A 27,755-nucleotide genomic window follows, 5' to 3' on the forward strand; every position below is an offset into this window, starting at 1 on the left:
CCAAGCCATGCTGTGGCAGGCATCCCACGTATAAAGTAGAAGAAGTTGGGCCTATATAGATGTTAGCTCAGGGCCTGTCTTCCTCAGCAAAAAGAGGAGGATTAACAGAAGATGTTATTTCAGGGCTAATCTTCCTCAAAAAAAAAAAAAAAAAATCAGGGGGCCAGCCCAGTGGCGCAGCAGTTAAGTTCGCGCGTTCCGCTTCCCAGTGGCCTGGGGTTCACTGGTTCGGATCCCGGATGCAGACATGGCACCACTTGGCAAGCCATGCTGTGGTAGGCATCCCACCTATAAATTAGAGGAAGATGGGCATGGATGTTAGCTCAGGGTCTTCCTCAGCAAAAAGAGGAGGATTGGCAGTAGTTAGCTCAGGGCTAATCTTCCTCAAAAAAAACAAAAAATCATTGCTGATTCCAGACTCTGTTATGTGACGAAGAGTAGATTTCTGTGACTAAATATAGATATAATTATTGAGATAAAAGAAAAGTAACAGTACAATCTTGAATTACTTTTTGAACCTGAGTGTTCCATGAAATGTAATACTTAATCAGAATTATAGGAAATAACAGTGTAAATGGATCATGACGTCTTTTTTTTAAAATTCTGTGTGATTTCCCTCATGTGGAAGATAAACAAACACACAGATAAGGAGAACAGATTGGTGGCTACCAGAGGGGAAGGGAGTTGGGGGGAAGGGCGAAAAGGGTAAAGGGGCACATGTGTACGGTGACAGATGGAAACTAGACTTTTGGTGGTGAACACGATGCCGTCTATACAGAAGCTGAAATATGATGATGTGCACCTGAAATTTACACAATGTTATAAACTGATGTGACATCAATAAAATCTTTTTTTTAATTTGTACACTGTTGAGTTTAAAACAAACTAAAAACAGTAGGTACAAAGATAGTTAAGCTAATAACCAAAAGTTCTTATTGCTTTGAAGTTTCATTTATTTAAATGAGTTTTAATTTTCTAAATCCACAGCTCAGTAAAAAAGGTCTTTAAAAAATAAAATGCTTAGTTTTTTTGTATTCAGCTTTGAAAAACCGAAAGTGACATAAAAACAATTTTTTTATTTTGCTCAGCATATTTTCTAATTTTGTAGAAATTTTGTAATGTTTGTATTTTCTAATTTTTTTTACAATGTAGTATTCAGGAAGTTAAAAAGTTCTAAAATAAAAACAAGCAAGTTTAAAAAATAAAATGGTAAAATATATTTAACTTAAATTTACCATTTTAACCATTTTTAAGTGTATAGTTCTTTGACATTAGTACATTCATATTGTCGTGCAGCCATCACCACTGTCCATCTCAAGAACTCTTCATTTTGCAACCTGAGAATCTCCCGTTAAACACTAACTCCGCATTCCCCCTCCCCCAGCTCCTGGCGACCACCACTCTGCTTTCTGTCTCCGTGAGTTTGAGTGAGTTTGACGGCTCTGGGTACCTCATATAGTGCTTGTGGGCCATAAACTTCTTAAGAGACTGTTTTCTTGTTTTTCTTCTGATTTCTTTGGCTCAGCTTTCTATAGTCACCAAATTATTTGAGATTTCTCTTAGAGCTTTTATTAAGAGATAAAACCAGTAGTGAAGAAAAACCAAGTTAGTATAGAAAGTTCTAAATATTCCCTGTGTTAGTACCATTTCAAGAAATGATTCTCTAAAATATTTATAAATTTTATTTTATAAGCTTTCTAATATACCAGTAAAAAATTTCTAATCGCTCCCACTTGACAGTATGTAGAATTCACTTTCATTTTACTTCTTGGTACGGGTCAGAAACATTGCTGCATTTCTGTTAAGAATAATCAGATTTTAATGATCCAAAGATTCTTCAGGCCTTCTGTCTACAGTTGGAAAGTAACGTTGCTGTTGAAACTTTTGGAGGGATCCTAAGTAGACCACACCCCACTCTCTCAGAAACAGGCGGTTTGTTACTTTCTTTCACTTGACGGTATTTGGGAGATTATTTATTTTTTCTAAAAAATTAATTTCCTAAGAATTAGAAAATTTCTGAGAATCTAAATTCTAAGAATTATTTTTCTGAAGTATTATTTTTAGATAATCATTTATTTATTGTGTTCCTTTATATACTGAGCTTTCACAAAAGATTTCACTTAAACAAAGGGTGCCCTATACGTAGAAAGCTGACAGTTCCTCCCAGGATGCAGATGCGAGAAAAATTTCTCCTCTGGGTCCTCATACAGAGAACACTGAGATGTGAAGGACAGTGTTTTTAACAATATCCCTGTCGTAAGCGCAATAATAAGCCTTTTAGGACTGAGGCTCATGGTCTCTTAATGTGAGCTGAGGATGTAACTCAAAGCCAGTGCATTAAAAACAACTTTATAGTTAATAGTTTCTTATGAACATTAAACTAATAAGGGCTCATGCCTAATGAGGTACCTGCCCCCCTTCTCCCCCACCTCCTTCTGATGATGGATTGAGAGACTGAGCAAGGCAGTGTGATCAGACCTCCCCTCCCCTCCCAGAGAGAGCACAAAATTATATCTCCTCATCTGGAGATAAGATACTGATGTTTTTATTATCATTATTATACCAAAATAAATAATGAAGATCTAGGAACTTCCAAAAGGTCCATTCAGTTGCAGATTTGAACTTTGGAACTCAGGTTTTCTAATTCCTGGTCTGGTGTTTCTTCCACATGTTAGACCTTTTTATTGAAGTATAATATACATACAGAAAAGTGGACATATCGTTAAATGTCCAGCTTCATGAGTTTTCATAAACAAAACCTCCAGATCAAACTCCATTACCAGTTAAATTCGTAGAGAGGGAAAGTAGAATGGTGGTTGCCAGGGGCTGGGGCGAGGGAATGGGAGGGTTAATGGTTAATGCACATAAAGTTTCATTTGGGGAAGATGAAGAAAGTCCTAGGGATGGATGGTTGCATGATAGTATGAAGGTACTGAATGCCACGAAACTATACACTTAAAAAAGGTTGAAATGATAAATTTTGTTAAGTAAATTGTACCAGAGTAAAAGAGAGGGAGAGAACACTACCAGAGCCTCAGAAGCTGCCGTCCTGCTGCCTTCCAGCTGCTACCCACCCTGCCCGCCCAGGGTTAGCTGCCTAAATTGAAAATGTTCACATTAAAAGGAACCTTAGGGATCATGTAGTCTGACCGTTTGGTTTACACACAACTGGAGGAAAAAAGGCACAAAGATTGTTTGCTGCAAGTCACACACTTATTTCCCCGTGATCACATCCCAGGTCCACGCGGGCTGCATGGGGAGCATAACTGCTTCTTGAACCTGTGTCAGATGAACGTTTGCACTTTATCAAATAGTAGCAGCCGGCAGCTGTACAGTTTATTAAATTCTCTAGCATGTCCAGCTGAGAGGAAATGAGAGGACGCCGTCCGAGTGTGGACCGAGAGGCGGGTGGCTGCCTGGGTGGCTGCCCGGGTGCCAGGCCTCCTGACACAGCCCTGCCCTTGGAGCACCTGCCGTGCTGGTGTTGACACTTCCCTTGAAGCTGAACAGCATGTGCTTCCTCGCTTTTGTCCGTGTGTTTCTTCTTAAACTACTTCCTAATATAATATTTGCTACAAAGGAAAGAGAATATGCAATGTATATGTAAGTTATGAATCAGAATAATAAAGCAAAGATTCACAGACGTTCCATCTATGTCATACATTTTAAATCACTAAAAACTGTTTTGTTTCCATCTGCAGTTTAAATCACTAAAAATGTGCTTACGTACGTATGGTCCGCATGCAGGGTACTGTATAGAGTGTTGCTGAAATTCTAAGACTGTTCTGATGCTTGACCTTTCTAGCGTCTCTTGGTATGACCTGAAGGGGAATTGGCACCAAAGTCAAGGCTGAGTTTTAGATAAAGGGTTCAGAAAGAACATAATGAGCACAGAGGGCTTTTGGCTTTTATTGTAGAGCACTTTACTGCTCTTCCCTCCTGGCCAGGTTCAATGTTATTTCTCCCTTCTTAGCCAACCTCACATCAAAACTAAGCACATAAAGGGGCCAGCCCAGTGGCCGAGTGGTTAAGTTCATGCACTGCACTTCGCCGGCCCAGGATTCACAGGTTTGGATCCCGGGCACGGACCTAGCACCACTCATCACGCCACACTGTGGCGGCATCCAACATAAAATTAAAGGAAGATTGGCACAGATGTTAGCTCAGCTACAGTCTTCCCCAGCAAAAAGAGGAGGATTGGCAACACATGTTAGCTCAGGGCCAATCTTCCTCACAAAAAAAAAACCCCAAAAAACAAAAACTGCTCACATCAGAACTAAGCACTGCTTAGTGTTTGCCGTATTTAATCAAGCAGAGGAAATACTTCTCTTCGCCTTTGGAAAGATTGAGGTGGTGATTTTTGTTCTCGGTGCTGTTTTTGCTGCAATGCACACAAATCCACCAGCATGAATCGTTTGCCTTTGGCTTTGCCAAGTCTGGAGTCTACTTCTTAACCTCATTTCTCAAAATCGAAATTTGCAAAAATCCTTATAACACTAGTCTGGGAGTCAGTTACATTCATTAAATCAAGCAGCCGTTCCTGTTTATTGAGAACCTATTACGTGGAAGAGTAATGGTCTTTAAAGCCTCAATGAAAGATGGTTTTTCTCTCGTTTTTTAGAATGGCACCAAACCCCCACTGGACACAGATGTAAATTTGGAACAAATTGCTCGTGACTGCCGCTGTGATCGCTATTCGTAAGTATCTCAGTCTCAAGTCGGTTAGTTCTCTGAGGCTCAGTTCCCCATGTGTAAAATGAGGGAGAATGACGTCCACCTCACCAGGTTGTTGAGAGGATTGCATCGGATGTCTGTAAACCACCTCACGTTTGGTTCTTCCTTAGAGAGGGGACTGCCCATCTTAGGCTCTGAGGAGTTCTTGGGAATGGCAGGAATCCTCTCATTCGTTGACCTGAGCACCGTTGCTGCCCTTTGCAGACTGTGTCTGTTCTTCCAGAATATTTGAGCAGGCGTTTCATTACTGGCTGCCAGATGATCCAGGTGTCTCAGCATTTAAGAGACAATAATCTGTATGTGCCACATTTTCCAAGCTCCAGAATGCGTTTTCATAGCACACCTGTTAACACCCATGCAGCCTAGTAAAAAGCAAGAAATCCAACATTTCTGCCTTCAGCTTTCATATATTTGTGCTGGTTGTAGTTTTTGTTTTCTTCATATGTTTTTAAGTAAGTTTGTTTGTTAACTTTCCCAATTTTGATGCACAGGGAAGAAAATGAAACTCAAGGTTAACTAACAGGAGGCATCGCCCCTCTGGCTCATTTTAAAGCCGTCTTGATCGTCCACAATATACTTGGTGTTCATGCTTTTCCTTCAGGACAGGGCCAAACAGTTTGCTTTCCGAAGCTCAGTCAGGCAGACGAGGCAGTGTTCTCACCTTTGAGGGCTTCGGGAGTCTGTTACTGAGTAGTGTAAACATACCCAAGGAACCCACCCACTGCTCCTAACACAGGTGCTTAGTCATTCCCAGTTCTGTTGAAGAATTTCCCATAACTCTCTTACAAGATGATTCCACGTGAAGCCACACTGATCATTTTTAGGGTGTGTAGTCAGGAGACAGAGGTTTTCCTCCAAGTTTTTCATAGATGGACGTCTAGGGCCACGAGTCTCAATCTCTGTTCTGCCACCCCTGTGCCCCGGCTCACACTTTGCTCAGTCATCTTGGCTCGCTTAAGAAAGCGGTGGATGTCTTGATGAAGAGGAAAGGATCGAGTCCCAGGCTGGGTGGTGGGGGCCTCTCCTCTCTTTAAGGAGACTGTTTCTCTCCCCCTAGTTGGGAATCAAACCCGTACCAGTCTGTACTTAAATGAACTGACTGTCAAGGAAAAGGAAAAAGACAAAAATTTACAGCTTTGAGTGCTAAAATCTGAAAAGATTTTCAGTGAGTTACGGAGACGGTTTTGATGGCAGAACCTACCAAACCTTTTGGATTGTACCACGTAGGCTGTCAGGTTATAGAGGGGTTAGGGTTAAAGTTGTACATTTTGGGTTTAAATGCCACTGTCATCACAGTTGGAGAGAAACTATAATACCACTGTCGTCAGCTACCTGGCTACGTTAGTTAGTGGTCTCTCCATGAGTGCTGGATTTCACATTAAGGGAAGGAATGAATACCCCTGCATGCATGTGACTGTTAAATAATGTTGTAAACCTAACACTTTACCAACAGGAACGTTAGATTCAGTTAATAATTTAAGCTCTGTGTCTTTATACATTATATGGATTGTCAACATTATATGTTAAATAAGTTTAATGTCTAGAAATGAAGGTTAATCCCTAAATTCAAACTCTTTCTCAAAGGGTCTCTATGAAGACGTACTGTAGTGAAACGTCAGTCAGCACCGCTGTCCTTCGTCGAGCTCAGGAACTGTGCTGACGAGCATTTGAGTGCACAGAATAATTAATTGAAGGCCTGCTGGTTCTTGTACTCAAGTAACTTATGATGTGTCCATTCAGCTTGAGCTTGATTCAAGTGCGTCAGACTTTCTAGCCTTCACATTTTCCCCTTTTGCTCTTGGGGCCTTAATAACTTTCCATATTAGCTTATTTTAGACATCAGGTGGTATGTGAATGGGCCAGTCACCATGTTAGCATAGGCCTCGTGGGTGAAAATTGTACAATAAATAATGTGTGAGCTTCTTCCACTGACTGGATGTTATATTAACGTTAGTGTCTATAGCTATTAGCATGGGGATATTTGTGATTCATTGCATAGTTTGTGCCATAATTTCCTTTCTTCTAAAATATTTTAAGTGAAAGCGAACCAAGCTCTCTCCTACTGACCATAATAGTCTATCCCACCTTTAATGGTCACTTTCTTTCCTGATTCTTTAAAATGCGACGTGAGTGGAGACTGCTGTCAGACTTGTTTCTGGGATTTGCGGCATCTAAGAATAAATACGGAGGAACACTCTTTTTCTTACAGGGGCGCGGATCTCTCTGCCTTGGTGCGGGAAGCTTCTCTGTGTGCCCTGAGGCAGGAAATGGCAAGACAGAGGAGTGGAAGTGAAAAAGGTATGCTCTCTCGGATCTAATTAATCCTCACTCTGGATACCTGAAACCACTTTGGGCCTGGAAGATGACCATTTTCTAACATCTGTTATCTGTCATAGTAAAACTGACATTTTTCTCATAAGACCTTTAGAAACTGTTCTGGAATATTACTGTAGGGGCATTAGCTGGTGTGCCGCTTTAAGAACCATGTGTCCCTGAGGCTCCTGTCTGGGCTGTGTGCCAGCACGCATGATGATAACAGTCCTGGGCTTGGCCAACCCAGCTGCTTTCTCATGGGAGAGTTAGCACCAGGACCCTCAAAGTTGGAGGGAACACAGAGGCCGTCTGGGGTGGGGGGGCTCTGGTCCTTGGAATGCAGGTCATACAGGGATGATCCCCATTGGCAAGCATGCAGCCTTTGTTCCTCTGCCTACTTAAGCAAGCTTCTCTCAGGGGGCAGTAGTGGATTCACATTGCTGTCCAGCCAGCCGCCACTGGACTTTCCCTGTAACTCCCAATAAACCCACAGGTCTTGTTTCCTGTCTCCGGGTCTTTTCTTTGGTCTCTCGGCAGCCTATCCCACACTGCTTGCCCAGCTAGGTGTGTGGTGGAATGGTTACATAATGTCTGTGGCCAGCAGCTATAATAATTGCAAAGTTATTTGGTGCCTCTCTAACAGAAAGTATTCATCTTTCCTTCTCATTGTATAACAAATGCTGAGATTTAGGCACGTGGGTCCATTCACTGTCATCGTCGTGAGTTTGGTCCATTTATCAGTTCTGGAAAAGCTCCTTCTTTTGCTAAGGTGACTTGTACATTCCTGTTAAAACGCAGCCTGAATTGGAGAGCTTAGAACACACACACACACACACACACAGATACATGAGAAGTGAAAATGAAGATAATTTTCCATATACCTAGACTTTCCTTTCAAATTACTGCAAAATCCAGATATGTTATTATGTGATGATTTGGGGCCATCTCAGCAGCTTTGTACCATTCTTCACATTTGATAATATCTTGGTGCTATTTCAGTGTGTTTAGCCAAAAAAGATTTCATTTGTGACCTGCATTCCAACCAAGCCAAGTGCAGAAATAGCCTTTGCTTTGTGAGGATCCTGTGACAGTTGAATGAGCAGTCGAGTTCGTGGCATCTTTGTAGTACTGTGGAACACCCTCCAAAACCCTGTCCGCCAAACCTGTACTTTCATCTCAACTTCAAGTCTGTGTTCATGGCCTTTTATTCACCAGATTCCCAAAAGACGTCTTTTTTATTTAGCTACCAAGAATCTTAGACCTAAATTTTGTTTACAGTTACAGCAGCATATACTCAGCTTAGATTTGTCAACACACATATCTTCACTATGAAGTCCCTGGATGTTTTGTTGTTTAATTTTAAGATTCAGTTATCTGAACTTCTTTTATTGTAAGCTATTTTAAATTCCTTTTGAAATTAGGTGAGATATAATTAGCAAAATTAGAAGATAAAAACATCCTAGATGATAGCGTGCTGCCTCAGAGCTGAGTCTGATGGCCGTGTTGGGATTTGTTTTGTCACTAAATTAGCAGGCCTCTGTACATGTGTTGGCTGCTACTGATAATTCTATTTGGATGTTATGTTATAAACATATATAACAAATTCTGCCATCCCTGCTTTACCACAGTTTGCATTTCTAGCTATCTGTCCTTCAGGGACTTTCATTGATATCTTAGGAAACTGAAGTCAGTAATGTCATTCAACTTCCAGTGGATAGATTCAGCTACACGTTGTATTTTATTTTGGGGTATATCTACTATTCTAATATCTGTCTAGAAAGTTGACTATTATAAGTATAAATTGGGGGCGGCCTGGTGGCATAGCGGTTAAGTTCGCATGTTCTGCTTTGATGGTCTGGGGTCTCCTGGTTCGGATCCTGGGTGCGGACATGGCACCACTCGTCAAGCCATGCTGTGGCAGGTGTCCCACATGAAATAGAGGATGGGCACGGATGTTAGCTCAGGGCCAGTCTTCCTCAGCAAAAAGAGGAGGATTGGCTGCAGATGGTAGCTCAGGGCTAATCTTCCTCAAAAAAAAAAAAAAATATATATATGTATAAATTGTAATCATGTAAGTCATCTTAACGTTCTAAACCAAGCTTTATGTAACATTAGTTACTTGATTTCTCTTGCTTGTGTAATGACCTAAGTTTATAAAGAATTAGAACCCCCTTTTTAATATAAAAAAATCTAATCCAGTATTGTGATATTATCTATATGTATTATATGTTATGATACTGTAACTCCATGACATCTAGTTATATGTATGCACACAAATACTTTGGAGTTGTACTTTCTGTTCCCAGTTAAATGTATTTGAGTTATCTCAGAAGAGAACGATTCTGGTTCTTCTTCATGAACATCACCGTTAAGCTAAGATAAACAGTGCAGAGAGGGCCTGCAAAGGGTTGTCTGTCTGTGAGGGATAGGTCTCTCTGGGTGGCATGATTAAAATTTGATGAGCAGACGGTGGGGAAATGGGGAGATGTTGGTTAAAGTGTACATACTCCCAGCTATAAGAAGAGTGAGGTCTGGGGAGCTAATGTACAGCATGGTGACTGTAATTAACAGTATCATATTATATACTTGAAAGTTGCTAAGAGAGTAGATCCTAAAAGTTATCACCACAAAAAATAAAGTAATTATGTGAGGGGGTGGAGGTATTAACTAACCCTATTCTGGTAATTATTTCACAGTATATACATGTATCATATCACATTGTGCACCTTTAACTTCATATGTTACATGTCAATAACATCTCGGTAGGGTGGGGGGGGATAAATAAATAAAACATCATGCACTGGTTTAAAAAAAGATAAGAATTTCTCTATAATTAAAGATGAACAAAATACTTTTTTAAAAATTGAGATATAATTGACATACATTATATTAGTTTCAGATGTACAACGTATTGATTCAATATGTTTATATATTGTGAAATGATCACCACAGTAAGTCTATTTGACATCCATCACCACACAAAGTTACAAATTTTTTTTTTCTTGTGATGCAAACTTTTAAGATCTACTCTCTTAGCAATTTTCAAATATACAGTACGGTATTATTAACTGTGGTTGCCATGCTGTACTTTACCTCCCCAGGACTTATTTATTTTATAGCTGGAAGTTTGTACATGTTGACCACCTTCACCCATTTCACCCACCCACCCCTCACCCCCTACATCTGGTAACCACCAGTCTGTTCTCTGTATCTGTGAGTTTAGAGTTTTTGTTTTGTTTCATTTTGTTTTGTTTTGATTCCACATGTAAGTGAGATCATACAGAAAGTGTCTCTGTCTGACATTTCACTTAGCATAATGCCCTGAAGATCCATCCATTTTGTCACAGATGGCGGGATTTCCTTCTTTTTTATGGCTGAGTAGTAGTCCATTGTATGTATACACCACGTTTTCTTCATCCATTCACCCATTGATGGACACTTAGGTTGTTTCCACATGGTGGCTACTGTGAATAATGCTGCTGTGAACGTGGGGGTGCAGATAACTCTTCAAGTTAGTCTTTTCATTTCCTTCAGATAAACACCCAGAAGTGGGATTGCTGGATCATATGGTTGTTCTGTTTTCAATTTTTTGAGGACCCTCCATACTGTTTTCCATAGTGGCTGCACCAGTTTACATTCCCATTAACAGTGCACCAGGCTTCCCTTTTCTCCACGTGCTCGCCAACACTTGTTATTTCTTCTCTTTTGATAATAGCCGTTCTAAGAGGTGTGAGATGATACCTCATTGTGGTCTTGATTTGCATTTCCCTGTTGATTAGTGATGTTGAGCACCTTTTCATGTACCTGTTGCCCATCTGTATGTCTTCTTTGGGAAAATGTCTATTCAGAACCTCTGCCCATGTTTTAATTGGATCGTTTGGGGTTTTTTGCTGTTAAGTTCTGTGAGTTCTTTATATATTTTGGATATTAATCCCTTATCAGATAGATGGTTTGCAAATATTTCCTCCCATTCGGTAGATTGCCGTTTCATTTTGTTGGTGGTTTCTTTTCCTGTGCAGAAGCTTTTTAGTTTGATGTAGTCCCACTTGTTTATTTTTGATTTTTGTTGCCTTTACTTTTTGTGTCACGTCCAAAAAATCATCTCCAAGACCAATGTCAAGGAGCTTGCGGCCTATGTTTTCCTCAAGGAGTTTTATGGTTTTACGACAAAGTACTTTTTTATATAACTTGCCCCAAAATAAAGTGTTTTGATTGCTAAAAAAAAAAAAAAATTGCACTAAAATTTATGATCTTATAAAACTTAGGCATTTATATAAAATTAAATATGGTCAGATATATGTAAATTAAATAAAAATGAAAATTGTATAAGAAAAATTTGATGAGCAGAATATATCTGGCTTGACTACTGTTCTGAAAAAGAACACAATCAATGTCATTGCTAATTTCCTCTCTGTTCCCCTTAAAGTCGTGGAACTCTCTTAAGAGGAACTAAGTTATAAATCACAATTAGTCTACTGTACTGATATGTGTATTTACGCATTCACTTCACAGGTGAGCTCAAGATCAGTCAGAAGCACTTTGAAGAAGCTTTCGAGAAAGTAAAATCATCTATATCAAGAAAGGTAAGCAATGCTCTTAAATGTTAGAGAAAAGAGACTAGATTTGAGGCCAGTAGATATGAACTCATGAAAACAAGAAAATAACTGCCTTTTTAAGAATGTTCTTTAGAGATATTAATTTTGCATGTCCTAGGAGACTAAAGCATGGTTACTCCCAACTGGACTCCTTAATAACTCTTACTCAGAGAATATGACCTCTTGTGTCTGGTTCCACAATCTCAGAATTTGTAATCAGTCTCACTCAATTCAAGTGTTATTTGACCTACTCAGTCCTTTGTGACCAGTGGTTTCTTATCTTGGAGCTAGACTACCCAGACTAAGCAGTAGAGACTTACTCATACGTTTCAGGGAAGTGAAGAGATCTTCACCATAAGGTTGGAGAAGCGTTGCAAACAAATCACACTAGCTTTTCCTTACATAAAATGCTGGGTTTTGCATGTTTACTTCTTGCTGTGTAGACGTTTTCTGTTTGTAATAAGTTAAAATGGTTGCTGTTAAGTGAAGTCAGGTTGTTGTGATGCAAAGAGGGTTGGCAGGGAAACATCCAACCCTAAGAAGTGGCTGAATTGAATACTCTTGTGATGGGTTTGTTCCCTTGGGTCTCTTTTATTTCCAGGCTCCTAGAAGTATAGTATGCCTTAGCCATGGAACCTGCTTAAGCTTGTTGACTCTGCTTAAACTTCCTTTAAATCGTTAGCCCTGTATCACTTCAGGCTCAGCATTTCTTGTGATTGAAAACTCCTAAGTCAGAATGCAAACAGTTGTGTGTTCTGAGGTGGTTGAGACTCTTATCACTTCTCGGTGCAATAACTAGTCACTGGGTTTGGGCTAGTTGGTGGTGTCTTTAGGCATGTGACTGCCTTCTTCTTCAGCTCAAGTTACGAAGCAAGAGTTGCCGGGCTGGGACTGAGTCTTCCCCGTATTTGGGGAAACAGCAGTCTGCCTTGACCCCTTAGGCGTTTTTGTATGCTAGAGAACATGTTCTTATTTTACTGAACATCTTTGATTAAGACAGTCTCATTAATTAAAATCAGAAACAGGTTTGCAGTTAATATTACTGGCATTTTTCATTCTGATCAACAAGAGGCTAGTGATGTGTGTCCTCCTAAGATTTGATCATTAAAAAGTTTTTTTAACCGAGACTGTTGTGACCTACAGCCTGAGTTGGGAGGCTTTTCAAGAATTAGGACTTACTGGCATAGCTCCACGTTGCCGCTCGTTCGCTGATCTTACTTTTTTTAATTGGAGTTTAACTTAAAATAAGGCGCAAACTTAAGTGTACAGTTTTGTTTGACAGTTGTAACCAGCACTGCCATCGAGATATGGAGTATTTTCATCACTTGAGAAAGTTCCTTGTGTCCTTTGTAGTCACTGCCTTTCCAAACCACCTCCAGGTGACCCCTGGTCTGACTTCTGTCGCCGTCCTCGAACTCCGCCTGTTTTAGAACTTTATGGAGGGCCCGCCCGGTGGCACAGCAGTTAAGTTCGCGCATTCCGCTTTGGTGGCCCGGGGTTCGCCGGTTCAGATCCCGGGTGCGGACGTGGCACTGCTTGGCATGCCATGCTGTGGCAGGCATCCCACAAATAAAGTGGAGGAAGATGGGGACGGATGTTAGCTCAGGGCCAGTCTTCCTCAGTAGAAAGGGGAGGATTGGCAGCAGTTAGCTCAGGGCTAATCGTCCTAAAAAAAAATAGAAAAAATAACTTTCTGGAAACAGAAACATGCAGTCTGTGCTCCTTTGAGTCTGGCCTCTTTTGATCAGCATGTTGTTCTTGAGATTCCTCCATGTTCTTCTCTTTTTCGGTGGTTTGCTCCTTTCTCTTGCTGACTAGTTTTCGTTATATTTGTATACCACTGTTTGCTTATCTTTTCACCTGTTGGTAGACACTTGGGTTGTTTCCAGTTTTTGGCTTTTATGAATAAAGGTGCTCTGAACAAGGATGTGGACATGTTTTGATTTGTGTGAACATGTGTTTTTATTTCTCGAGTAAATAACCAAAAGAGGAATTGCTGGGTCATGTAGTAAGTGTATATTTAACTTTATAGGAAACTGCCAGCCTTTTTTTCCAAAGCACCTATACTGTTTTCCATCTGCACTAACACTTTTTTTTTTAATTGAGGTGACATTGGTTTTAACATTATATAAATTTCAGGTATACATCATAATCTATTTCGATTCCTTTGTAGATTACATCATGTTCACCACCCAAAGCCTGATTACAATCCATCACCGCACATGAGCCTAATGACCTCTTTCACCCTCCTCGCTCCCCCCTTCCCCTCTGGTAACCACCAGTCTAATCTCTGTCTCTGTGTGATTGTTTGTTGTTGTTTTTATCTTCTACTTATGAGTGAGATCATACAGTATTTGGCTTTCTCTCTCTGACGTATTTCACTCAGCTTAATACCCTCAAGGTCCATCCATGTTGTCGCAAATGGCTGGATTTCATTGTTTCTTAACGGCCGAGTATTCCATTACATATATGTACCACATCTTTATCCATTTGTCCCTTGGTGGGCACCTGGGTTTCTTCCAGGTCTACACAATTGTGAGTAATGCCGCAGTGAACATGGGAGTACATATCTCTTTACACATTCATGTTTTCATGTTCTTTGGATAAATACCCAGCAGTGGAATAGCTAGATCATATGGTAGTTCCATTCTTAATTTTTTGAGGACTCTCCATACTGTTTTCCGTAGTGGCTACACCAGTTTGCAATCCCACCAGGAGTGTATGAGAGTTCCCGTCTCTCCACAAGTTCTCCAACACTTGTTATTGTTAATTATAGCCATTCTGATGGGCATGAGGTGATATCTCATTATAGTTTTGATTTGCATTTCCCTGATAATTAGTGATGCTGAACATCTTTTCATGTGCCTGTTGGCTATCTGTATATCTCCTTTGGAAAAATGTTCAGATCTTTTGCACATTTTTTAATTGGGTTGTTGGTTTTTTTGTTGTTGACATGTATGAGTTCTTTAAATATTTTGGATATTAACCCTTTATCAGATACATAGTTTGCAAATATCTTCTCCCGATTGTTAGGTAGTCTTTTCATTTTGTTGATGGTGTCCTTTGCTGTGTAGAAGCTTTTTAGTTTGATGTAGTCCCATTGGTTTATTTTTTCTGTTGTTTCCCTTGCCCTGTCAGACATGGTACTTGAAAATATGCTGCTAAGACCAATGTCAAAGAGCATAGGGCCTGTGTTTTCTTCCAGAAGTTTTATGGTTTTATGTCTTACCTTCAAGTCTTTTAATCCATTTTGAATTCATTTTTGTGTATGGTGTAAGATAGTGTTCTACTTTCTTTTGCGTGTAGCTGTCCAGTTTTCCCAACATCGTTTATTGAAGAGACTTTCCTTTCTCAATTTTATGTTCATGGCTCCCTTTTCAAAAACCAGCTGTCTATAGATGTGTGGGTTTATTTCTGGGCTCTCGATTCTGTTACATTGATCTGTCTGTCTGTTTTTGTGCCAGTACCATGCTGTTTTGGTTACTATAGCTTTGTAGTATATTTTGAAATCAGAGTGTGTGATACCTCCAGCTTTGTTCTTTTTTCTCAGGGTTCCTTTGGCTATCCAGGGTCTTTTGTTGTTCCATATAAATTTTAGGATTCTTTGTTCTGTTTCTCTGAAAAATGTTGTTGGAACTTTGATAGGAATTGCATTGAATCTGTAGATTGCATTAGGAAGTATGGACATTTTAAATATGTTAATTCTTCCAGTCCAGGAGTATGGAATATCTTTCCATTTCTTCGTGTCTTCTTCAATTTCTTTCAACATTGTTTTCTAGTTTTCAGTGTACAGGGCTTTCACCTCTCTGGTTAAGTTTATTCCTAGGTATTTGGTTCTTTTTGTTGCAATTGTAAATGGGATTGTATTCTTGATTTCTCTTTCTGTTACTTCATTGTTAGTGTATAGAAACACAGTTGATTTTTGTATGTTGATTTTTTATCCTGCAACTTTACCATATTCATTTATTATTTCTAAAAGCTTTTTGGTGAATTCTTTAGGATTTTCTATATATAAAATCATGTCATCTACGAATAATGACAGTTTCACTTCTTCCTTTCCAATTTGGATCCATTTTATTTATTTTTCTTGCCTGATCGCTCTGGCTAGGACTTCCAATGCTATGTTAAATAAGAGTGGTGACAATGGGCATCTTTGTCTGGTTCCTCCTGTTCTTAGGATAGCTTTCAGTTTTTCTCTGTTGAGTATATTAGCTGTGGGTTTGTCATTATATGGCCTTCATTATGGTGAGGTACTTTGCTTCTATACCCATTTTTTGAAAGGTTTCATCATAAATGGATGCTCTATGTTGTCAAATGGCTTTCTCTGCATCTTTTGAGATGATCATGTGCTTTTTTTTTTTTTTCCCTTGAGGAAGATTCACCAGAGTTAACATTTGTGCCAGTTTTCCTCTATTTTGCATGTGGGTTGCTGCCACAGCATGGCCGCCAACAAGTGGTGTAGGTCCGTGCCTGGGAACTGAACCCAGGCCTCCAAAGTGGAGTACGCTGAACTTAACCAGTAGGCCATGGGGCCATCCCTGATCTTGTGATCTTTTATTCTTCATTTTGTTAATGTGATGTATCACAGTGATTGATTTGCAGATATTGAACCATCCCTGCATCCCTGGAACAAATCCCACTTGATCATGATGTATGATCTTTTTAATGTATTGTTGTATTCAATTTGCTAGTATTTTGTTGAGAATTTTTGCATCGATGTTCATCTGTGATGCTGGCCTGTAATTTTCTTTTTTTGTGTTGTCCTTGTCTGGTTTGGCATCAGGGTAATGTTGGCTTCGTAGAATGAGTAAGGAAGCTTCCCCTCCTCTTCAGTTTTTTGGAAGAGATTGAGAAGGATAGGTATTAAGTCTTCTTTGAATGTTTGGTAGAATTCACCAGGGGAGCCATCTGGTCCTGGACTTTTATTTTTTGGGATATTTTTGATTACTGTTTCGATCTCCTTACTGTTGATTGATCTATTCAAATTCTCTACTTCTTCTTGATTCAGTTTTGGAAGGTTGTATGATTCTAAGAATGTATCCATTTCATCTAGATTATCCAATTTGTTGGCATATAGCTTTTCGTAGTATTCTCTTATAATCTTTTGTATTTCTGAGGTGTCTGTTGTAATTTCTCCTTTTTCATTTCTGATTCTATTTATTTGAACCTTGTCTCTTTTTCTTGGTGAGTCTAGCTAAAGGCTTGTCAATTTTTTTTTATCTTTTCAAGGAACCAGCTCTTGGTTTCATTGATTTTTTTTTCTATTTTTTTAAGTCTCTATTTCATTTATTTCTGCTCTGATTTTTATTCTTTCCTTCCTTCTACTGATTTTGGGCTTGCTTTGTTCCTTTTTCCAGTTCTGTTAGATGCACTGTTAGATTGCTTGTTTAACAATTTTCTTGTTTGTTGAGGTAGGCCTGTATTGCTATAAACTTCCCTCTTAGAACCACTTTTGCTATATCCCACAAATTTTGGCATGTTGTATTTTCATTTTCATTTGTCTCCAGGTATTTTTTTATTTCTCCTTTGCTTTCTTCATTGACCCAGTCGTTGTTCAGTAGCATTTTGTTTAATCTCCATGTATTTGTGGCTTTTCCGATTTTCTTCTGTAGTTGATTTTTAGTTTCATACCTTTGTGGTCAGAAAAGATGCTTGGTATTATTTCAGTCTTCTTAAATTTATTGAGATTTGTTTTGTGGCCTAATATGTGATCTGTCGTGGAGAGTGTTCCATGTGCATTTGAAAAGAATGTGTATTCTGTGGTTTTTGGATGGAATGTTCTATATGTATCTACTAAGTCCATCTCGTCTAATGTGTCTTTTAAGGCCAGTGTTTCCTTATTGATCTTCTGTTTGGAGGGATGATCTATCCATTGGTGTAAGTGGAGTGTTAAAGTCCCTTACTATTATCGTGTTACTGTTTATTTCTCCTTTTATGTCTATTAATAATTGCTTTATATATTTAGGTAGTCCTGTGTTGGGTGCATAGATATTCACAAGTGTTGTATTTTTTTGTTGGATTGTTCCCTTTATCATTATGCAGAGCCCTTCTTTCTCTCTTGTTACAGTTTTTATTTTAAAGTCTGTTTTGTCTGATAAAAATATTTCTACCCCAGCTTTCTTTCCTTTGCCATTTGCATGGAGTATCTTTTTCTATCCCTTCGCTTTTGGTTTGTGAGTGTCTTTAGCTCTGAAGTGTGTCTCTTGTATGCAGCATATATTTGGGTCTTGTTTTTTTAATCTAATCAGCCACCCTGTGCCTTTTGATTGGAACATTTAGTCCATTGACATTTAAAGTAGCTATTGATGAGAATGTACTTATTTCCATCTTGTTATTTTTTCTGGGTGTTTTAGTAGTTCTTCTCTGTTCCTTTCTTCTTCTCTTGCTCTCTTCCCTTGTGGTTTGATGGCTTTCTTTAGTGTTATGTTTGGGTTCCTTTCTCTTAATTTTTTGTGTATTTATTATAGGTTTCCAGTTTTTGATTACCATGAGGTTCATATATAATAACCTACATATATAGCGATCTATATTAAGTTGATGGTCTATTAAGTTTGATCTTTTGCTCAAAGCTCTACTCTTTTACTCCCCTCCTCCCACATTTTATGTTTTTGATAGCATATCTCACCTCTTTTTTGTGCATGTGTATCCGTTACCCTCTTATCATGGAAATAGATAATTTTAGTACTTTTGTCTTTTGACCTTCATAGGTAGTTGATCTGGTACCTTTGTTGTATATTTGCCTTTACCAGTGATTTTATTTATCTTTGTTTTTTTGATAGTTTTCTTATTCCTATTTGTGGTCTTTTCTTTTCCACTTAGCTAAGTCCCTTTAGCATTTTTTGTAAGGTTGGTGATACTCCTTTGGTTTTTGCTTGTCTGGGAAACTCTGTATCTGTCCTTCCATTCTGAATGATAACCTTGCCCGGTAGAGAATACTTGGCTATAGATTTTTTCCTTTCAGCACTTTAAATATATGGTGATACCCTCTTCTAGCCTGTAAGGTTTCTGCTGAGAAGTCATCTGATAGCCTTATGGGGTTTCCTTTGTATGTCACTTGTTGCCTTTCTCTTGTAACTTTTAGGATTCTCTCTTTATCTTTAGTTCTTGACAGTTTAATTACAATGTATGTTGGTGTGGGCCTCTCTGGGTTTCTCTTGTTTGCTGCTCTCTGTGCTTCCTGTACCTGGGTGTCTGTTTCCTTCCTTGGGTTAGGAAAGTTTTCAGCTATTATTTCTTCAAATAGATCCTCTGCCCCTTTGTCTCTCTGTTCTTATTCTGGGACACTATAGGTGTCCCATACAGATGTTAGTGCACTTGATTTTGTCCCAGAGGTCCCTTAGACTGTTGTCCTTCTTTTTAATTCTTTTTCCTTTTGTCTGTTCTGGTTGGATGATTCCTCTAGTCTTTTGTCCAGCTCACTGATCTGTTATTCTGCATCATCTCCTCTGCTATTGATTCCCTCTAGTGAACTTTTCATGTCCAGTATTGTATTCTTCATTTCTGATTGGTTCTTTTTTATATTTTCCACTTCTTTGTTGAAGTTCTCACTGAATTCATCCATTTTTCTCCCAAGATCAATGAGCATCCTTATGAATATTAGTTTGTACTCTTTATCAGGTAGAGTGTTTATCTCTGTTTGGTTTCGTTCTTTTCCTGAGGATTTTTCCTTGAACCAGCACTTGAGTATTGGGAGTCTTTTAATTTTCACTGTTCTACTGGATGAATATTGTTGTTTAAATTTGCATTTCCTTGATGACTAAAATTTGAGCATATTTCATATGCTTATTGGCCATTTGGATATCTTGTGTCCTCATATTTTGCTCTTAAAAAATTGAGTTGCTTCTCTCATTATTAACTTGTACAGATTCTTAATTTATCTTGGATTGAAGTCTTTTATCAGATATACATATTGAGGCTATTTTCTCTTAATCAGTAAAATATTTTTTTAAATTTTGTTTTCTAATTGTTACTAGTATATAGAAGTTCAGTTGGTTTTTACATATTGGTCTTGGATAGCTTCTGGCTTGTCACTCTTTTATTTTCTTTATCTCTAAAAAGATCAATTTTCTAGAAACTTCTTTGTTTATATTTGCTTGCTGTAATTTTTAGAAGCTTCCATATTTATTGCTCAAGTCATTTTATTACAGATAGCTACTAATGTCTCATGCAAAGTTTGAAAATAGCTCAACCTGATTCTTAAATTTGGCCATGTTTTCATCCTTGTAGTTACAGTAATTAAGGATTAAATCTTTGTTTTATCACCTTTGCTTACTTTTTGCCTGTAAATTTGAAACCAATGTGTATTATATTTTTCTGGGGCTCAGTTCCTTCTTTCTGGTTCTGGTTCTGGTTCTGTTTCGGGGCCTTCACAGTTCAAGGCTGTGCTCGAGAACCTCTCCCTCCTGATTTAGGAGAATTCAGTTGGAATTAGAGGAGTTGGCATAGTCATACAGAATCCATTTCAAAAGTCAAACTACAAGAAAAATTATGTAACCGAAAGAAAAGCGTGGCATTTGTTGAGATGCTTTCCTGAATGTAAAATTGACCAGCTCATTTAAAAGCCACCTCTTTCTACTTTTACTATTAGGGCCCTTTTAGTTGTAAATGACAGAAATCCAACTCAAACTAATATAAGCAGAAAAAAAGAGGAATTCATTGGTCCATATAATAAGGATGTTCAGAGCACAGCTGGCCTTGGGCATGCTGGATCCAGAAACATTATTGCTTTATCTCTTGGGGGAAGATGACTGCCTGCAGGCCCGGACCTACAGCTGCTTCTTGACCGCCATAGCGAGAGAACTCCTCATAGCTCTGGCAGGACAGTGTCAGGGAGGCCTGTGGTGGGTCCAGCCCAGGTCAGGAGCCCATCCCAAAAGCCGTCAGTGTGGCTGACTAGGAAATGAGATACTCCGGCCAGGCTGAGTCTTAGGGGCAGCATAGTTTTTATGTAGATGATGACTTCAAGCCATAGAATGAAAACCTGTAAATGAGATGCTGATACTCAAGTTAATGGACTTGTTACTGGCAGGGTTGGGATTTTGAGTCGTCTTTTTACACTAAAGGAGAATCATTAGATTTTGTTAAATGTGAAAGGAATACTTATTACATTTTAGCCTTTCAGACATTCCTGCAAAAATAGCAATCACTTTGAAGTGAGTTAACATTAAATAAATCAGGAGGAGATGTCTAAAAAGGACAAAGAAAGAAGAAAGTTGTCTGGTTCTGTCCCAGCATCTGCAGACCTGTCTTCCTAGTTGTGAACTGTTAGCCTCTTAAGCCAGGTGACTCTGTCACACTGGCTGGTACTCTTTCCTTGGAGCAGTTGCCTCCCTGGTGCCATGTGATGCTTACTCTGGGGTTGGACAGTAAGAGCATGAAGAGTGCATTTGGTGTCCAGCAATTGATTGACATCTCTCTAGGGTTTAGTTGAGGAGCCAGATGCAGAAATCTGTCACCTGACCCCGTAAATCCTCAGTAACTAGTGGAGGGTGGAGGTGAGGACAATGAGCAAACGTTCCTTCTCTGGGTCTCTGCCTGTGCTCATTCACTCCCACTCCGCTGGCCTATCTGTTCGGCCCCCTGAAGCTCCTGACCCCTCCTGATCTCCAGGGGGAGGCTGTGTGCCGTCGTGGCTCCAGGAGGACTTAAACGGCTGGCAGTTACACCAACAAATAAGATTGGACTCTTTTTGCCAGTTGCTTCTTAAAATTCAGAGATGTTCATGTCAGCTGTGTCACCCTTGTATTTTATCCCCTTAAAGAAGCCAAATTCTCTTGTCTAATGTGTGTCATTTCACAGACCAAGAAAGCATAACTTACTTTGCTAGTCTGGTTTTTTTCAGTATTAACTGCTCACCAGAGACCTGAGGCTAAGTTAACTATTAATAAATGTTGAGACCCTGAGATTATTTTCCCAGATACTTACTATCTCAAATTGTAGTCTTTTCACTCTGCCTACTATGGCATTGTTCCACTGTCAGGAAGGAAACCTCGCACAAACATAAATTATAAATTTTTTTCTTTCTTCCTCTGTCTTCCTCTGTTAAAGCCACACCATAGAAACTCTTCAGTTTTGTGAACTCGTTGGCTTGGTGTTTTTCACACACACTGACCGACGGCACTTCGATTCTCTTCTTCACACTCAGGATTATACAGTTCATCCACTTGTCTGGTTGTTTCTGTCACATTGACATTAATGAGAGAAAAACTTGCCAAGTCAGTCCCCCTTACCCCTGGTGTGTGTTAATGGGTTACCTGAGATCCCGTCCTTCTGTCCAGGCACAGACATTTATCATGTACCTGCTGTCCATACAGCAGCACTGTGCTGGACTCACAAGATGGAGAATCCTGCGAGACGTGCTTCCTAGTCTGTGAGCAGCTAAAGTCGTGTGGTAAGCCCTACCATGGATGCGTACCTAGAGAACACAGCAGCCTGGTCACTCAGCACCGCTCGTGTGAAGAGATGCTGCAGGTAGCTTTTGCTTAGAAGGTATCACCTACAGGACCAAGGCCTGTGACTGACTGGAGTAAAAACGTGTCTGAACCTATTATTCCAGACATCGTAGGGGTTTTTTTATCCTCTTAGGAACAGCCCTTGGAAGGCTACATGTATGCCCTAGTGATGCTACTTGATTCTAGTGGATTCTTTTTAGTATCTTTGGTGGTCATAATTCTTTAAATATTTGATTTCTGGAAACTACCCCAGTGTATAAGAAGCTACAACTTCTCTTTTGGAAATGGGCTTAGTATGAATTTTCAGTAAATAATAAATAAAGCAGATGACCAAGATCTTTTAAAAAATAAGGCATAAAATCAAGGTAAAGAGACTGCTTTCCCTGTTTGGCTTGTTAACTGGCCATTAGGAAATAATTACTTACGAAGCTCATAACGTTTGCGTTTGGGAGAGAAACTGGGTGACCGGAGGGCCTTTATCCTATTTGAAATTTGAATTGTGAATTATTACTTATTCAAAAAATTTAAATATTTTAAAAATAATAATTTTAAAAGGTCTGGAAGACCAAAATAGTAACAGTAGTTATCTCTGGAAATTAAGGATTAATTTTTATTTTTTTCTGCTGATCTGTATTTTCTAATATTTCTATAATGAATATTGTTTTATAACTTAAAAAATTATTTTACTGCTAACAAAGGAATTGCTTTAACCTGGTTATAAACAGAGCATGCTGAAATGTCTTTACCATGTACTATTCAGCAGTGCTGTTCAGACACAGAGACCCTTTCATCCTGTTTCAGAGTTAATTCAGCATTTCACTAATATCTATTTTGTGTTCACTTTTAAAACTGTGTGAGAGGTACTTGAAAAATCACTGAAATAAATTTATAGAGATTTTTCTTTAAAATCTATCTTCCAAACCAAAGGTAAACATTAAGTACAGTCCAGGAAATGCTTTTCCCTCCTGAATGGCGGATTTGCTCTTCCTTTCTGTTTCAGTGTTCTGTTTGTTAGAGGTAATATTGGTTCTGCCTTTATCTGTCGCAGAATTATCGTCAGAATAAAATAGAATGTCGTAAACTCACTTTTTAAAAGTCAAAAATGTTATGTGTGTAAAAGAACACATTATTGCTAATTTCCATGAGTTCAGCTTGCAATTTCTGTAAAGGTTTTTAAATGGTCCACTTCTCCTTATCTCCCATCGTCTGATTTTGATTGTGCTAGGAGTTGGAGAACGCTGTGCTCAGGCTTGCTGGCTGTTCTTTTGGCTGTACAAGGCAGTCTCGTTTATTTGACTTTCCCCAGTCCAATAGGCAAAGAAGAAACTTGAGTGCCAAGGCCCCTTGTTGTCATTCAAAATTACTTTCATGGCTCTGCTCTTTGGTTTTTTATTTTAATTTTTGCTTGTTTTGTTTTTGGGACCAGACAGGGGGATCTAAAGTGTATATAGAAAAATAAGCAAACCTGAACAGCCAGGAAAACTACAAAAGGGAGATCAAGCTGGGGGTGGAGCCTAAAAAACACTAATCTATTTTTCAAAAGCCTCAATAATTAAAACATGGTGATAGTGGTACATGAATTGACTCACAGACAAATCGAACAGAATTGAAAGTTCAGGAGTGGACCTTAATATGATACATAATCTCTATAAAATATACATAGGATGGCATTTTCCCCATAACTCTGACAGAAAGATGGACTGCTCGGGGATTAATATTGGGACAACTGGGAATCATCTCAAAAATTAAAGTTGGACTCATATTTCATACTGTATACCAGGATAAATTCCAAATGAATCAAGGATTTAAATGTAAAAACTGAAACCTTAAAAGTCCCAGAAGAAAATAGGGAGATTTTTCTATAGTGTCAAGTAAGGAGTGCTTTTTCTACTCTCACACAAAACCCAGCAACCATAAATGAAAAGCCTAAAGAATCTGATACATGAGAATAGAGATTCCTCCATTAAAAACAATTTGTTGAAGGAGAAATGACCAGGTAGGGAAAACATTTGCACTTCATATCGCAAAGGGCTAATCTCCTGCACCCGGAAAGAATGGCTAGAAATAGGTGAGAAAAAGACCGACATCCTAAAACATGGACAAAGAACACGAGCAGATCCTTCACAGAAAAGGAAATGGGCTCGTTCAACGTGGAGAAAGACTCTCACTTTACTGATAACGAAAGAAGAGCAGCGAAGATACTACTTTTTACCTGTCAGTTAGCAAAAACCTCAAAACTTGATGGCACCCCACTGGCCAGGAAAAACAGTTGCTCTTGCACACGTGCTGGGGTGGCTGTCCGTCAGGAGGGCCCGTGAGGGGCCACAGCCTCACCACAGCACAAGTTGACCCAGCAGCTGCTTTCCATAAATTTCTCCTCAGAAATGCATGTTACTTATTCTTCAGAGCACTGTGTATAGTCATAGCTAAAGACAGAAACCCTCAGTGACCGTGTGATGAATTGTGATGTAAGCACTCTAGAAAGACTGAAGAATTCCTCCTAAATGTGTTATTAAATAAAAAGAGCAGGAATCGTGTCCATGTGTGCCACCATTTACATAAAAAACAAGGGAAAATAGTGAATATTAGTATGTGCCTGTGTGTGCGGAAGGAAAATGTAAAAGGAGACATCGCTGTGGGGGGCGGGTAGGAGACGGCCTTTTTTCAGTTTATGACTGTTTATGTATTTTTGAACCTTGTGAACATTTTACCTATCCAAAAGAATAATTTAATAAAATCAGAGTTTTAAAAAAGATTTTAAAGAGCTAGAAAGACGAACACGTGCTGCAAGTATTTCTTCAGGATTTCACAGGAGTAGAACTGGCTCCAGCGCCTGAAATGCCGGGGTAGCGGCAGTGAGATGCGCTGCGCAGCGTCAGATGCCTCGCCCGAACGCTGGGCCGCGCCAGGTGGGGCAGGCACGGGAGGCGGCCTACCTGCCCTGCGTTGTTGCTGCAGACGGAGACTGACCGGGCCGCGCTGGAGGTTCCTCTGGCAGTTTCTCTGCTCCCTTGGGGTGTTAGGCTGCGAGGGCGGCCATAACAAAGCCCCGCAGCCCGGGCCTTACACAGCAGAATCTTGTTTCCTCGCAGTTCTGGAAATTAGCAGTCCGACATCAAGGTGTTGGCAGGGTTTCTTCCGAGGCCTCTGCCTCTGCAGGTGACTGTCTTCTCCCCGTGTCCTCACACGGCCTTCTCTGTGTGTGTGTGTGTGTGCCCTGATCCCTCTTCTGATAAGGACCCCGGTCTTACTGGATTAGAGCCCCCCCAATGACCTCATTTTAACGTAATTGCCTCTTGAAAGACGGCGTCTCCAAATACAGTCACCCTTCTGAGGTGCTGGGGATTAAGACTTCACCCTACGAATTTTGGGGGACGTATTCAGCCGCTAACAAACAGTGACGGGCTCTCTGTTCTGTCCTCGCCCCCCCGTCAGGATCAGGCGATGTATGAAGCTGTGCAGCGCTCCCTCAGCCGCTGAGTCGTGCAGCAGCGGCCGCGGAGGAGCCCGGCGAGGAGCCGGCGCAGAGGCCCTGGCGCTCCGGGCGGCCCGCCCTCGGCTGGACGTGGCCGTGGGCTCCTGCACCCGCTCTCTCCTCAAGCGAACGAGGCCGGGTCGGAGCCGAAGAATCTTCTCCTCTGGCCAAGCTTCTGTGGAAACACCCCACCTCCTCTTTAAGAAAAAGAAAAATTTTTTAACTGCAAAATAAAATAAATGATACTTTTTAAAAATAAAATGGTGGTTTTGAAACAATCTCAACTGTACTGTGGAAAAGTTGCAATTACAATAAAAAAGAACGTTTTTTCCCCTTACCCATCTGAGAGTAAGTTGCCAGCCTGAATTCCCCATCACCCCCAAACACTTGAGTGTGTATTTCCTGCACACCAGCATAGTCCCTACATAACCAACCCTCAAAATCAGGAAATGAACATGGACACATTGCTACCATCTGATCCTCGGGTTCCGTTCGAGTTTCTCCACTTGTCCTGATAATGTCCGTTATAGCAAAGGCATCCAGCTTAGAACCGGCTTTTGCCGTTCATTGTGTCTCTTTAGCCTCCATAAAGTCGGGAACAGCTCCTCTGTCCTGACTTTGAACACTTGAAGGTTACAGCCAGTCACTTGGCAGAATGCCCTCAGTGTGGACTCCTCTGACGCTTCCTCGGGTTAAACTCAGGTTCTGTGTCTTTGGCAGGAATATCGTGACGTGATGTCCTGTCCTTCTCGCTGCCTTCTGTCAAGTGCTGTCAACTTCAGTTGATCCCGTTACTGATGATGTTCACTGTGATCCCTTGATGAAGGGAGTTCTGCCAAGCTTCTTAGACTACAAAGTTACTCTCTTTTTTGTAATTCATATGTGTTTTGTGGGGAGGTATTTGGAAACTATGTAAATATTCCATTCCTCATCAAACTCAGGAGTTACTATGTTTCCAGTGTGTTATCTGTTACTATTGTTATAGTATGTTCAAATTGTCCCAGATTTGGCCAGTTGGGAACCCCTCACGCTGGCCTTGGTGTACCTCTGAGAAGTCCCCAACTGATACTTTCTGAAGGGTTTAATTTGTGTCATGTTTAATCTCATTCCTCATCTACAGTGATGCTCGCAGTATATTCTGAGTCTGTATAGGTAGGTTTGGTTACCTACTTTTTTTCTCCCAAAATTTCGAGTCCATCTCACTCTACAAAAATTTTTATGCTACTTTTAAGAATGTAATTGATAAAATGGAGAAAGTATTAATAGATAAAAGCCAATCAAGTAAATAAGACACAGTCCCCTTTTTTTCGAGGAGTTCGTAAGGATACAGACATCTAAACAGTCTCCCGGAGCCCAAAAAAGGGGTGTGACAAGGAGGGTGTAGGACCCCAGAGCAGGAGGACACACACACACAAGCAAATCAGGTTCGTGTCCTAGAGATAGATGGTTAAGAACGAAGGGAAAATTAAATCAGAAGTGTGAGCCAGAAGGTCTTAAACAGTCACTAAATTTGAGTAATAGATTTGACTGCTTAACATCAGCCAAATTGAAAGAGAATCACCATCTGGTATGTTGTATACGTAGGTTATGAGAAAAAGTAAAGATTTTCTTGACAATCTTGACAAGGTTAAGTACACAACTCTCTGGTAGTTCAGCTTGGCCTAAACATGAAATGTAGAATGTGGAAGAGATCAGTCAGGCTGCCTGTCCATCAGCTTTGCAAATGAGCTGTGATACAGGTTCGACGGCAGGCAGGCAGGCATTGGGCAGAAAACTAACCAACTGACATCACAGTGGATTTTGCCAGCACTTCTCCAAGAGGAAGGAAAGAGAACATGTTCAGAGCACAGTATGTGCTAAACACCTTCATAGATGCTCTTTAATCCTCCCAACTCTTAGTAGGGAGCAGATGGTGTCCCCATTTTATCAAAAAGACTTGGTTCAGGGGCCAGCCTGGTGGCTCAATGACCAAGTTCATGTGCTCTGTTCTGGCAGCCTGTGGTTCCCCAATTTGGATCCTGGGTACGGACCTACACACCACTGATGAAGCCATGCTATGGTGGCGTCCCACATATAAAATAGGGGGAGATGGGGCACAGATGTTAGCTCAGGGCCAATCTCCCTCAGCAAAAAGAGGAGGATTGGTGGTAGATGTTAGCTCAGGGCTAATCTTCCTCAGAAAAATAA

At 40.0% G+C, this 27,755-nt stretch overlaps 1 protein-coding gene across 3 annotated transcripts in view; it reads left to right on the plus strand.

The window, feature by feature from the left end:
- The window catches only part of NVL (nuclear VCP like), a 90,600-nt gene extending 64,771 nt beyond the window's left edge, over positions 1–25,829 (plus strand). For all 3 annotated transcript variants that reach the window (XM_005607990.4, XM_014738027.3, XM_023632795.2), the window contains 4 exons: positions 4,622–4,698; positions 6,944–7,032; positions 11,560–11,630; positions 25,529–25,829. In XM_005607990.4, the coding sequence (XP_005608047.2) occupies positions 4,622–4,698; positions 6,944–7,032; positions 11,560–11,630; positions 25,529–25,573 (282 nt within the window). In that variant the 3' untranslated portion in view covers positions 25,574–25,829. The remainder of the gene's footprint in view (positions 1–4,621; positions 4,699–6,943; positions 7,033–11,559; positions 11,631–25,528) is intronic.
- Positions 25,830–27,755: the final 1,926 nt, after the last annotated feature.

This window comes from Equus caballus, chromosome 30 (assembly GCF_041296265.1).
Source record: "Equus caballus isolate H_3958 breed thoroughbred chromosome 30, TB-T2T, whole genome shotgun sequence".
NCBI lineage: Eukaryota > Metazoa > Chordata > Mammalia > Perissodactyla > Equidae > Equus > Equus caballus.